Source organism: Apteryx rowi, unplaced genomic scaffold (genome assembly GCF_003343035.1).
Source record: "Apteryx rowi isolate R43461 unplaced genomic scaffold, aptRow1 scaffold_467, whole genome shotgun sequence".
Classification (NCBI taxonomy): domain Eukaryota; kingdom Metazoa; phylum Chordata; class Aves; order Apterygiformes; family Apterygidae; genus Apteryx; species Apteryx rowi.
In genome coordinates this window covers 654,406-668,917 of record NW_020450724.1, presented here as the reverse complement: position 1 = coordinate 668,917, position 14,512 = coordinate 654,406, and the positions used below count along the sequence as shown (strand labels likewise).

At 37.1% G+C, this 14,512-nt stretch overlaps 1 protein-coding gene across 1 annotated transcript in view; it reads right to left on the bottom strand.

Annotated features, from left to right (window-relative positions):
* ADGRL2 (adhesion G protein-coupled receptor L2) overlaps positions 1-14,512 on the bottom strand; it is a 124,965-nt gene that overhangs the window by 48,013 nt on the left and 62,440 nt on the right. Inside the window, exon 3 of the mRNA XM_026077908.1 lies at positions 2,276-2,385. Coding sequence (XP_025933693.1) covers positions 2,276-2,385 — 110 coding nt within the window. The remainder of the gene's footprint in view (positions 1-2,275; positions 2,386-14,512) is intronic.

The following is a 14,512-nucleotide window of genomic DNA, read 5'->3' as shown; positions in this document are numbered from 1 at the left end:
TGCCGGAACAGCTGCTGTTTGCAACCCTAAAGATTTCAGCCCTTTCCACATGCCTGGCAATGGAGCACTGGCACATGTACGGGAGAAAACACTGGACTTGATAACTGGAACTGATCAGGCAGCAACCAAGAGACTTGGAAAAATGCRAGGATAGGCTTTGGGGGACAGGGAGAAAACACAGCCAACAACCAAAGGGCTGCTGAGGCACAGTGCGGTTTGAAATCAAACTTCAAAGCTCATCTTTTWTAACTGGCAACTTTTTTGATGATTGCTGGTAACGACAGAAGATTCTTTTTAAAATTTTGGAACTAGGCATAGTGTCATCACTGTACATGCTGCAGTTAACAAACTCCCAAACTTAGATTTTCAAAGACAAAAAGTATCCAGAATCCTGAGTTATGACAGACACAGAATTATATATTAAAAGGGGCATGCCAATGCAATTGTCAGTAAATAAAAATAAACATTTTAAAAGTAGAATAACTACATGTTAGAGTACAGGGTAGGCCGCGCTGTGGCACTATACTTCTGAAAACTGGAAAAGAAAAGATGCCTGTAGATAGGAATACCCAAACGGTAGAATATATCCACACTTGTCTTCCTAAAACAACATAAAAAATTATGTTTGAACATTATTTGCATTACACTTTCTCGCTATGGACTAGCCTACTGGAACTGGAAACGTAACCTCTTGTCATTTGACTGATYTCATGGTTTGGAATCAGATGCACTGCCCTCTTTCTGAGGATTTGGGAACAAAAATAATGCTAAAGTAAAAGTCATTTTTGTGGAACAAAATAATTTTGGTTAGATTGGGGTAAGACAACACTCCTCAAAAGTGGCATAAGAAGAATGGTTATAACAAGCCACCGATACTACACACAGGAGGAATGGTACTAGGGATCACTGTATGCAGTAGGCTTCCAATCCTACAAATGGTACAGAAAAAAAAAAATCAGAACGCATCCATTTCACAATGACACAGCAGAAATGAAGAAAAAAAGATGATCTGTGTTTGGCCTTTAACATCAGTGAACGTTCAATGTGGTGAAACAGTACAGAATAGTATTCTGATTTAAGAAGCCTGAATTTTAAAATCATGTGCAGTAACCAGTATGGACAGTTTTGACATGGCTTTGCTTATGCCAGAACTCATTTCCTTCCTTTTTGGATATAGACTGTCACCACAGTGTTTTTGCATCTCAGAGTTGGCTTGTTTCCTGTACCAATAGAAAATGTGACTTTGGTTAAGCATTACTGCAGATCAAGAAATTCACGCTTAATAATAACTTAAGGGAACAATCAGTGCACTGCTCAAACTCCACTGCAAACACAGCTATTTCTCTGTTGAATTACAGGACGAGGGAGAATTCACTGCAAAGAATGACCTTACAAGGAAGCAAAACCAGTTAAAAATGTTGAATCTGCAGAACGTTTATGAACATGCACACATGTCAATGAAAAAAATATTAATTACTGCAAGGAAACAAGAAGTATGTCTAAGACTAGTGAATTCTGGCATTAGAAAGAATATTGTACAAAACTGCTGAAATAGCACAACTTCTGATTTTTTTTGCTCTCAATATTGATTTCAGTATTTACTCTGCTTTCAACAAAAAAATCTGTTTTGGCAGTTGATTTCAAGGCACAATTCACATTTTCTGTTCACAGTAAAAGTGAACATTTCTTTCTCGCTCTTTTCCGCATTGTTTTCAAGAAACAGATTTTAGTAACTTACTGATGAATTATTCACTCTGAATCAGTGTTCACTTGTGAATGTGCCCCGGAAGCACAAAGCTGTCTTACAAAATCTACCAAGAGAGGCATTTGCCTCAGTGTGTCAGTGGTGGGTTTTGCTGGGCACCCAAAGCAACCACAACAGCAGGTAGCCTTTCAAGCAGACCATGATTAAAATTGAAGTCAATTCCTTCTTTAGAAATCTGTGAGCCAAACCAATTTGTCAGCAACTGGTATTGGGCAAAAGTACAAATTTCTAGCTGGCCTACTGAATAGCTAATTTGAGTTTGTTTTCTGGAAAAACAGTAGCCTTAAAAGCCAAACACTTAAGAACACAGACAGACAGYTGGCCAGCATCGCCCCATGGCTTCCTTCCACACGTGGTGAAGCTAATTGGAGGCCCTAGTCGGCAAATGCTCTGCATGCATAATGGTTCGGTGGGCCATAAACATATGGTCCTTTTCCATGTAATAATAGCGCTCCTGCTCTAATTGTGAAGGCCAGAGGAAGTGAACAAGAATAAAAAGATTATACTTACTGTAAGGAACACATTCATACTGAACTTCTAGATATTTGTACGTCCCAGGACAAGGATCAGGAAACACATCTGACCCAGTTACTACTATACACTGTGTTCGGTTGTTGCACCTGAAATGGGAAAAAAAAGCAGGCTAATTAATTTAAAATTACATTTTAATTTGCAAGTTAATACTAAAGTGGTAAATACAGTGCTAACTCTTTTCACGCTTGGGCAGTCCAATCCATAAGACAACAAAGTTAATTAATACTTGATCATTCAAAGTCCATAAATAAAGCTTTGGGACAGTATCTCAGTTCARGCATTATACTCCTAAATTTGGGAATCGATGTTACCTCAAATGTTACTCATTCCCACTGATAGAGATAGCGGTTCCCAAATATCTACCGGCTCTATACTACTATACAACAGAATCAAAGCAAAAGTCAAAGATGATGCAAGATGAAAAAATGTGCAAGGTCTCAGTTTTGAATAACGTACAATAACACAAGTGAGCAATTCCTTAGTTCTTTAGAGATATACATACTGCTGAATGGTTTTACATCTCAGACAGCTTTTTGCTGCGATTCAAGGAAGCTATGATTTTGGTTGGAAGAGTTACTGTAGACAAAGAGCATTAACATTTCCATTTTAATTATTTTAGGAGCAATTGGTGGACTCTAAACTTCCTCTGTTAGGCTACAGGAAGAGGGAAAGAATGACCTTCTGAGGAAATAAGAAAAACAGTTAAAATGAAGAGTTGCAAAAAAATTAATTAAAATATATTTTAGACTAAATACTGAAACATATGCATTTAACAACAGAAACCAATGCATTTTGATAAAATGAACTTTATATATAAATAACCACTAGAGTCTACTAAATTTAACAGTTTTAAAGTTTTTTTAATAATAAACAGATATTTTGGACCACCATTCAGTTTTCTAGAATAAAAAAGAAATATTACATTGGAATTTAAAAAGGCAAAAACTATCACATAACTGTGAAGAGACAGCCAAAATGTAATACAGAAAAAATAGTTAGAAGGAAGTGGAGGAAAAAAAAAAGAAAAGGTCAGGGAGTTTGGTGACTAAAAGAAAAGGAGCTTGGCTGATCTTCTCAGRGGTGAGTTTTATTTGTCAGCAAACTGAATAACAGAAGTCTGAAGTTAAGTAATAGCCTAGCCTTTGACTCCCGCGGTACATCAGCTTCTCTATTGCCCTACTACTTCCCACACTCTGAATACCACATCCCAAGCTAAATAATCTATCATGTATCAACGAGTTTCCACAGCTGGACATTGCAAACAGGTATGAGAATAATTCACACTACCTCATAAAAGGTAGAGCAAGGACGATTGAGACAAATCACTTTCCTTTTAATATTCTAATTGAATTAGCATAGAACTGGTTGGGACACTCTTGCTAAGTAAATCCAGGAACAAAAACTCTTCTGACTTTTTATTCTTTTTTTTTTTTTTAAGAAGGCTAGTTATTTCACTTTTAGTCTCATAATTGCAAAACTAATTGGAGATAGCCAGGAGTTTCTGTACACGCTGGAGGGATGGAGAGCTCCCTTYGGTGCTGCTTGTGGAGGGGAGCCTTCCAGAGAGCACATATTATACTATATATATTTATAGTATACTATATATAATTTATGTATAAGATTATATATGTAATATATATGCAATTATATATATATTTATATATTATCTATATGTATTGTACTAGTGCGTGTATATACTAGTTTCTTTAAATTTCTTTTTGTTTCTTTAGTGCAAACTTTATGTTGAAGCAAAAATCATTCCTACAATAAGACTTTGCATAGTGCATCATTCAGTAAAATGGCTTCTACAGCTTTGAGCTGTATGAAAATTTCATTTTACACTTGAATGAGCGGCAATTAAGAGAGAAATATTGATTTGTTACAAAATAAAATGGATATGTATTGGGAGGAATTGCTTGAGAATGAAATTGATGAAGGTCATATTTAGCTGTGTTAAAAAAAAAGCTTTACCAACAGTATTTGTAAGCCTTATGGAAAAGACAAACTCTTGCTCCTCGCCTGTGAGACACTGCTGCTCTCTTTTCTTTCATTTTCCCCCAATGAAAAACTCATAATGTTGCGGTTAGTCAGGAAACTGAGAAAAACTGCACACTACCTTAGATGGAAAGGATGGATAACAATAATTCTGAAAAATGYAGGAGTTTTTTTCTTTGTACAGTAAGTACTAGTATCAAACTTAAGGCACTGAGTGTCATTTACAGAAAGTTGTTGAGTTTCTAAAAACTTCTGAGAGCCTCTCTATGCAAGATTTCGCCTGCTGGGCATACGGTCACCTTTTGCCCACCTATGGCCAAAAGGCAGGAAGCCCCAGTTGCATCGAACGGGGCTGTGCCCGCTGCTGCGGCACACAGCAGGGCAACAAAGTGCCCCCTCGCCCCCAAGAAACACAATTACTTGGGCAACTGAATGATCAGAAGGATTTGTGCTTTAAGCTGTAGTTTTTCACATTCAGATCATTGGTTTACATTTAAGAAGGCATCACCGGCTGCATTTTACAAAACCCATATAATTTTCTTATAAGGTTCTGACTTTCATACACTTCTAAGACTTCAAATTAAAGACGCTTCTTTAAGATATTCATAYGCAAAAAATCCACATTCAAACAACTATTTGTTACCTAGTTAGTGATCATATTCCAGTTCTGGTGAAACCTTCACAAAAATGGTATCAACTACAGCAGCTGTCAATCTCAATGCATTGGTTTAAGAGAGGAGATGAAGACGAAGTGGATTTCGTAGATGTAGTTGAGAGACAAGCAACTCTGGGAGTTTACTCTACCATGACTTGTTCTCCAGATAAATGGAAGTCTTCAGGCTGCAGCATCACTGTTTTTTTTTTTTTTTTCCTCTGTAAAACCAGGCATGATAACTTTGGTATCGGTTATTGGCACACAGTTCTGCTGCTGACTGCAAAGACCATTTTACTAACAGGTAAAGGTCTCAGTCGATCTTTAAGATAAGAAACACTGAATTCTGGTATACTGGACAAAAGATACTCCACCTTCTATAAAGCTGCACAAAACAGTAGATTACCATGTATGGCTACAGAATATCAAAGCCACCTCATCACTGCCCTAGCAGAACTTCGTAATTCTGAGAAATCTTCAGGTTTGAAACACTATGTCCAATAAGAATCACATTATATTGTTACAACCTGTGCAACTCAATYCCTCACATCCCATCTTCCAGTCCTTTCAGGAATGTGCAAGCCCCTTCTGAAAGTGATTACTTCATGGGATTCTCCAAAATAAGTTTATAATAGAAATAAAATTCTTGGCAATTTGAAAAATTGGCCTAGATGTCATCAGAGAAAAAAATTAACTGGCAATTAGCTTGAAGTCCCTCATTCATTTTAACCAATATTATTTTTTCTACACAACATACTGTTAGCTTGGTATGTCTATCCAAAATTGTTCCAATTGAAGGCACGATATGAACCAGCTTTAGTGTCTGGGAAATTGAGAAGATTTAATTCAATAAACCTCATCTGCGAAGAACTCTATACAAACTCAATAGGAGTTGTTTTAGAAATTGTAGTATATGAATTAAATTTGAAACCTTAGTTAGGAAAAGACTAACTGAAGCACTGAATAATGATAACTCATGTTGCTGGGCTAATAAGAGCCAGAGTTTTGCAAAGGGGAACGGAGGAAGTACCACTATAGTCTCACAAAATGCAAGGACTAATTGTGTACTCTAACACTCATTTCTTCAGTAGTTTAGCATGAATGAAGAAAGGTTACATTTTCATAATGCAAAAGCATCACTTAGAATCTAGTAATCTAAAAATCAAATGGAGTGTTTAATTAACAGTTACAGTACAATGTCTGAACTCCTTTCACTTCAGGAAGAAGACTGTGCAAATGAGGAATGGCCCTTTCACACATCAGATTAACACAGAAAAAATGGGAAGTGAAGCAACCCGCAGTCGTGCTGTAAGCAAGTGCACGCTGCTCCCGGCGCATCCTTCTCCCCGTGCACACCCCCCTTCTGCGCTCCGCGGTAAGGACAGCTGTACTTTCTACGATAATTTGTTTGCATTCCAACTCTAATCTCGACTTGTACAATTCCCAACAAATTGCTTTAGCTCTTTTTCTTATTATCTTATGCTCATTATTGCACTTTCCCACGTGCAACGTATGGAGATGAGATTCCATGTGTAATCTATTGTGTGAGGTGTTTTAATCAATAATCTTGTTCTGCTGATTAAGCAGGGGCTTCTGTTTTGGCAAGATAACATTAGTTTCTCCTGTCATGCTCCAAAAGCTATTGGGAATCTTCAGCAGATCRTTAGATATGCTACAATAAAGCTTTGGTACATTCTCTTTTCTTTCTTAAATTACTTCTTCACTGTCCTATCATTCCCCGTCACCGCTGGCACTGCATTATTATTACAGCTCCCCTGAAACTTGCACTAGAGCTATGTCTCCAGGCCATAGGATGCCATTTTCAATTGAAGCTTCTGCTTGAAAATATAAATTAAGAAAATTTCATTATCTCCTGCCAAGGGCCATTATTCACCACTGTTCTAAGGAAGATTAAAAATGCAAAATCTACGGACTTGAACAAATACTCCAGCATTAAAATGAAATGTTCAGTGTATCATGACTGGACCGGAAAGCTGAARTACTGAAATCCAAAAAGCAAATCCTGGAAAGATTTTAGCATTAGGTGGGTCAAACGGATTGATTGAGGGAAGAGGTCATCTTTATGGGTAAGTTACGTAAGGTACATAAAGATACATACGGTTCCTTCGCAAGGGCTTCCTACAGTTTTGCACAGTTAAGATATGTTAATAATGCCCACTTCACAATTAATCCTTCTAATGCTTTTGTTTTGCATGGGTAGCTTCTGACAAATATAATAACATAAAAGAAACATCAGTGTCATTTTGAGAGGGATATGGGTTAAGGCCTGGCAAGAAACTAGCTATCAAAATAACTTTGGGTATTCCCAATGCTGTGGCTTTCTGTGAACGCAGTGTTTCATTAAGTAAGGTAAAACTGGCAAGGGCTATCAAGACACAGAAAACAGTTGTATGTGCTTCAATTTTAAAAAAACAAAAAATAAGTGAGTAAATAACATAGTAAAGCCATGTTTAATACATTTTATTTTTAATAAAAATGTTAATGCATTTTAAAAATCTATTTTGAAATGTTTTGAAACTTTCAGGTCAGCTTTGACAATATTTCTCTTTCAGCGTATTGATTAAATACTTAAAAGTGAGCATAATGACATGCTCCTGCATATTGCCTGCAGCAACCTGCTTATACACCACTTGCAGCACGTAAAGTATGAGTCGTAGCACCACATACTCCATATGGTCTTCTTGTTCCTTATTTCACCCTCTGTGAGTTGCAGTCTGAGTAGAGGGATGGGAATGTGGGATGACTATGCTCTGTGCACTGACTTTTAATGACAGCTTATTTTAAATTGAAAAATTCCTGAACCTCTTTACCCAGAATAAACGGCTGTCTTTACATATGTATTCCTAATAGCCTCAAACTGCCATGTGAGATGTGCTTCTCCTTTTGTAGACATATTCACTAGACTTCCACTCCTGTTAATAAACTCAAAGTTAATATGTATGAAAATGTCAAATATTACTYAAATACTATGTTTTATTTATTTAGTCTGCAGTAAACATGTACAAAACCCAGATATAAAATAGCCAGAGAACAGGGATTTTATTTTATGGGTATATAAATACACCTGCATGCCCACACACATACTAGAGTTGGTAACATATTTAAAGGAATGTATTTAAAATCCGAGTTTCAATTAACATCACCTCACAACAAATACCTTATTACGTACCAGGAATGAAACCTAATCAGTTAGGAAATGGAGCCTGAAAAAGAGACTGCTAAAAACCCAAGCCTTTGCTCTGAAGCCCAGATTTGAAGCAGTATTGCCAGCCATCACTGCAATTCCCATCTTGCTACAGCAGCAGCAGCAGCAGCAGCAGTACAGCCATACGCACTCAGGAAGAGTAAATGCACACATCCATACTGAGCCATGCTTTCTCAAACACGGACATGTAACGCTGTAACTGGCTTTTTCAAAAGGCAGAATGCCATACTGGGAATTTTGCTTATTTGTGTATAAGATTAAAATTTTAAAAAATTATTCTCAAGTTAGAACCCCTAAAATTATTCTGGGGAATGAGAAAAGAAAAAAAAGAAAGAAGAAAAAAGGAAAAAAAATAAAGTAAAAAAGGAAAAAATACAGAAAAGATACAGAAAAAGATACAGAAAAAATACAGAAAAAATACAGAAAAAAAGCAATAATTTTACTTAGGCAAAACAGATTTAGTGTGCTTTGATGCTAATTTTAATAAACTAAGAAAAAAATAGAAGACATGCACATGTAAGAGCAGAATTTGGCCATAAGAATTGTGTTTTAATAGTAGAGATCTTCCTGTGACTCTTAATGGATTAAGGCATGCTACAAATTGGCTGTGTGAAAACTCACACTCCAGCCTCAGGTTTTCCTATACATTTGGCAAGACAACCACTACAGCAATAACCCTGGCGGCTTCAGATGAAAGCTATTTGGGGAAAAAAAMCTAGGAAAAATTTTCCTATTTTGTTTTCAAATATAATATTGATGATTTGTTGAACCTTACTAATTACTGAGTAAACATGACATTAGGAAGCTAAACAGTGTGTAATTAATATCACAGAAGAAGGTAGCACCATAGTTTTGTTTCTGTTTGCCCAATAAATATGGAATAATATGTAATCATGATTTTTTTTAATGCTGTAATCTTGTGGAAATCTAAGGGTAGACAACATTAAAGATGAAAACCCAWAATATACCATAAAACACAACAGAAAATGTACAACTCCCACAGGCCCTTCCTTGGCATTATCCAATCTGATTCAATATCAATGAATATATATCAGACTTATACGGCAAAGTAATTTAACAGAGTATTTCTTACTTTCAACCTCTTCTTACAATTTTAATGCATTTAGTTATGACCCATTTGCTTTTTAGTATTCATGTTCTGTAAGTTCAAAGCAGTCACCATTAAAATGAGGGATCTTCCCACTTACTCACATCCACGCTATCAGAGATATATATTTTTTCTTGTTACAATTCATTCCTGTTTCAGTACTTTGTTTGTTGGTGTAAATGCTATTATTATGGGGTTATCAATAACCTGAAACTGCATCAGATAAAACAGAAAAARGAAAAAGAGAAAGAGAAAGAAAAAGAAGAAGGTAAATTACATGTAGATTCCAGTAGAAGAGGTAACTCCCGCTTCTCTTGATAAYTCTTACAGTGCTTTTATAGTCCCATTTTTCTATCCCCACTGCCTTCTGCCTATATACGTGAAAGGCCTATTATAACAGGTAGAGCCTTTGAGGAGCTGAGTATRAGGCACACACAGGAGAACTAGATATCAAAAAAATGCAATCAGGTGTGCAAAGTAACCAGAACAATCTTCTAATGAGATTAACATTTGTCAGGAATGCAGGGGGGCATGCAAAAACAAAAACTTGTATCAGCATGAAGCAGAAGAGCCCTGCTTTTGAGAGAAAATGTTTCTGATGCAACCCTGCCCGAGGAAYAAGAAATGGAAATAAAGCCCTATTCATAACCTTGTCATACTATTTATGTATGTACTTATTTGCAAGCACAGTGCAGCACAGGAGTAAAGACAGTGTATGTCATAGCACACGAGCTACGCTAAACAGATCCGCACTACTGAAAAGTAATCAGTTCAAAAGACTCAGTTAAATGTTTCACCATTTGGACAAAACAAATAGCCTACAGCTATGCTTAGTTACTAATGGACACTAGCAGTGCAGCACGGTAGCGTCCGAGCCGTTTGCCCAGCCTGTTCACACGGAGCGGAGGTGAGCGCGGGGCAGCAGCGCGGCCCACGGACCCACGGCCGCACACGAACGCTCGCGAGCCAGCGCTCGTTGCCGAGGCCCAGCACAAAGGCAGACGTGGACGTCCCGAAGCCCAGCACCTAGCGCTTAGGCATAGCACCGCAACACGCCTGCGGCAGAGAGCACAGGACACCACTAAAAACTCTTTAATGCTCGCTTTTGTAACACTGTAGCTCTTCTTCATCCCCGCTTGCCATTTAGGCACAGTCATAATGTCGTTAAAGTTGTGTAACTTAATAGTGCTTCTGAGTCACGATTCTATGAGGAGTAAGTTGAACTATAAATTACAATATTGAAAACATGCATAGTTTTATCCTTCACATTAATTCGCATAGATCTTAAATACATTTAAAAAATCACCCACTTAAATTACTAAAATAAGGTATTTTAAAAGATAGCAGTGATTTGTTACAGCAACTTCTGGTATTTTTAGAAGCCTCTATACACTTTTACTGCTTACACTTTTACTGGACCTTCAGGTCAGTTTAATGCAAATTAGGCTTGACGCACTACGGGTCCTCTTAATTTAACACAGCTCTGCTGCTTGCAGAAATGCACATTCAACATAAACGTAGCTTAGCTTTAATAGGAAAGTAAGACTTATTAATTTACAGAATTGGCTGAAACGACATGATTTCATGGGGTCCTTTGGTTTCCCTCTACAATGGGCAAGACAAGCATCTAGTTCAAATGGCGGGGCGGGGAGGAGCCCCTAACTGAACTCAACCATAGGCATTCCCCTTGAATAATTAAAATAATATTACGGACTGTATCAATTAGGAGCAATTATTTATAAAAATGTTCACCTATTGTGCGTATAGAGAAACAATCACATTTTTAACATGGGAAATGGGAAATCGCTATGGGATGCCCTACTTAGATTAAATTAGTAAGAAACTTGTTATCAGACCATATAAAAGATACGGCATAATAAGACATGACCTTGCAGAACCCTGGAGCCAATCTGTGATTTTTCCCCCCTGTAACCCTTCCTAATTAKCTGCAAAGTTACAGACCCTTCTGTGGCAGGTTATTTTTCTGCGAATAGTGAGGGGTTTGGGGCTTCTAAATATTTAATTAGTCTTCTGATATGAGAATTGTTGCACATGCCAAGTGTTTCRATTTTCAGACTGTGTTCATCCTAATTATGTTCAGATTTAGACTGGTCATCCCCAAACCTCTCACTCTTGTAATTATTTACTCCTTAAAGATCATTCAGCGAGGAAATATTTTTCACCCTTATGGCTCTTTCTTTCCACAAATGGCTTTTCTGGTCCGTTAATTACCCACTCGGAGGATTAGAGTTTGCAATAATGCAAGAGATCCTGCATGTAAGATGAGTTTTACAGGGTGAAAAAGAATAAATTGKTTTTTTGTAAACATGCCTCAGGGAATATCCTCTTTTTGGGTTACAATTTTCATCACCAGAGGCCACGTGCCACTGGGGCGCATCTGCCAGCACCAGCAGCAGAGCAGGGGCCCTGCTCGTCTGCGCGACTCGACCCAACGCGAGGCGAAACGCTGAGCAAAGGGCCACGAGCCAACGCGATTATTTCGGGAGATTTACAAAAGCGCAAGCTGCTAGCAGGATACATGACCCTTCTTCTCGTCGCTTTTTATGAGGATCTCATGGCTTTAAAGTTGTAGATATTGAGCCGATAACTAATAACAAAATTACAACTTTTCTTACTTCATCTGCTGATTTTTTCTAGAAGTGCTGTCCCTTGGTAGGTCTTTAATCAACCCAGTAACAGTGGTGTCATTTTCTATTAAAATATGTCTGAGAGTCCTCACTACAAGTACTTTCTTTTCTTCTGAGAGGAATGTCTGTCACAAAAGCACTGTTATTCATCAACCACAGTGATGTCTGGATCTAATTATCATCTGGAAAGCCTGCAAGGCTTCCAGGTATAGTACTTCCCCTGCAAAAATATTTTTCTACTCTAACTTGGGAAGCACAATCCTACTTTCTTCRTTGTGATTTGAAGTTAAGGGATTACATTACTTACTTGAGTTGTGTGCTGATTCCTGGAATTTTCCGTTTGAAGCCCAATGAAGTCCAGGCGGCTGCTTTTGTTTGCTTGCTTTTATGCTTGCAGACATTGTGTGTATTCTGTGATTGCTTTTTAAATAAGTCAAGCAGACTCACCTCTATAAGGAATGCAACAGAAAACCTCTGGGCTTGACTCTGTCAATGCACAGATAATCTTTATTGTATCAAAAATATTCATAATCTAATCCTTTTATCAAACTGTCTACCACTGAAGGAGTCTCATGTGCCTGCACAATTAAAAACCCCATGTTAGCCATACATAATGCTGTATTACATTTGATGCAAATCCTTTTCTATTGAAATAAGCACTGGGCTGACAGCAGGAAGTGGCTGATAAGAAAGCAACAAGGCATTGCTGATGGCATTCACRATAACTGAGCACTAACTCATATGGGCTCTGTCTACAGCATATTACCAAAGCGCTCCTGTTTTAAATGTGACTCCAGGAGGTGTCCTTTTGCTATATCTCAGTCACAAAGGCAACAAAATTATCTAAGAAAGCTAAATATACAAAGTCAATGATGTTTTTCTTACTCATCAGTGATGCTGGTACCAGAATAATATACTGAAGGCAGTATCGGTGCTGCTACATCATAGATGAGAGAACACCTACAGTTTCACAAGGGTAATAATGGAGTTCAGTTCAATGCTCTTAAGAAATTCTTAAGAAATTCAAAGGAATAACATCGGAGAGGTTATGGGTTCAGAACCAGTTATTGTTACACTTCTTAAATAATTGAGCCTAAATTCACTTGTTGAAGTCACAGGTAAAGAGCACAATTCGAGTTATGTTGAAACAACAGTTTTACAGCACTGGTAAAATGCTTGTATTAAACACATTTTCAAAATTGTTCCTTCGTCATATATATTTATCACAGGGGAGCAAGATATCCTGGAAGCAATGAACAGTAAAGGTTAAAGATCACAGTTGCACAGATTACTATTAAGAATGGAATACAGATGCTTTTGCACATACAAGGACAAAACACGTATCTTGCCAGATGAAACATTATACAGCTCTATGTCATTAAGCAGGAGTAGGACTTCTGCCTGTAAGGTGTTCACAGTCTGTGACTTTGGTCAGGGCACAGTGTTCTTTCGTATGGTAGATATCTGAGATTATAATATCTTTGGCAGCTTGCTCAAGGAAATGCTTCTGCTACCTAATTTCTTTTTAAAATGTTACAGGATCCATTTTATGTGTGTGATAGAAGAAATCAAAATTCAAAGGTTCCTATAACTATCATATTTTAGTGAAAACCTGAAAAAACATGACTTTCAACAGTAAATGTGTAGTAAAGATTCTCTACTGTAACTGTATTATAAAACAGGTTTGACATGGAAAATGTATGTGTGTTAAGAATATTTCCTCCCCATTGATGTATCTGTAGCAGGCTAAAAATATACTGAGTACTGAGTATTCAGTCTATGTAACACTCTTAAGACTGCATTAACTTCATTGCAGTAACTTGTTTTATAGGCTCAGTTCATCATGACCTATAAAATGTTAGACTGAAGTGCTTTAAATATCTGCTAACACCATGTGCAAGCCTGGGAGTACAAGGCACTGTGCTGTGAAGCGGCAAAGACAGTACTCTGCTGAGAAAGTAGCACGCACTCTTATGTCACTGATACAAACAGGGTAAGCACACTAAATAATGTATGAAACAGGCGGCCAATCTTTATATAAAACAGGAATTCTAGTTGAATTCTTTGCTTGACTTTATTTTAACTGTAGGACACTTCTTTTTAAGGTCTCTTTGCTTCTTAAATAAAAGCTGGATATCATTCCGAATTAAATAATATACCGACAAACTCATCTCATTCATGGTTATTATCTGAAAGAAAAAATAAAGACCTCTTGCATATGCATTTTTTCTAATTATTGTTCTACAACATGTAAAAAATAAAGTGTAAATAGTGGAATTATCTATGTCTTCCAGTAATCACGGACTATTTATTAAGCAATTAGATTGCAATTTTATTATTAGAGAAAAAAAAGAGATGCTGTAAAATACTGTTATTGCATGTATCTTTGATCCTTAGACTTTTCCTTTTCAGCAACCTCATTAAGGTCAAAATACCATTAATACATCTACCCACTTTCAGACTATATAGACTGGGCACATGCAAAATCTATGGGATTTGGTAAAAATTTTTTTCTTGTTGAATTCAAATAAAAAGCTTAATTGAGCCACAAAGGTCAGAAGGCTCTTTTTATTAGAAGTAGGAG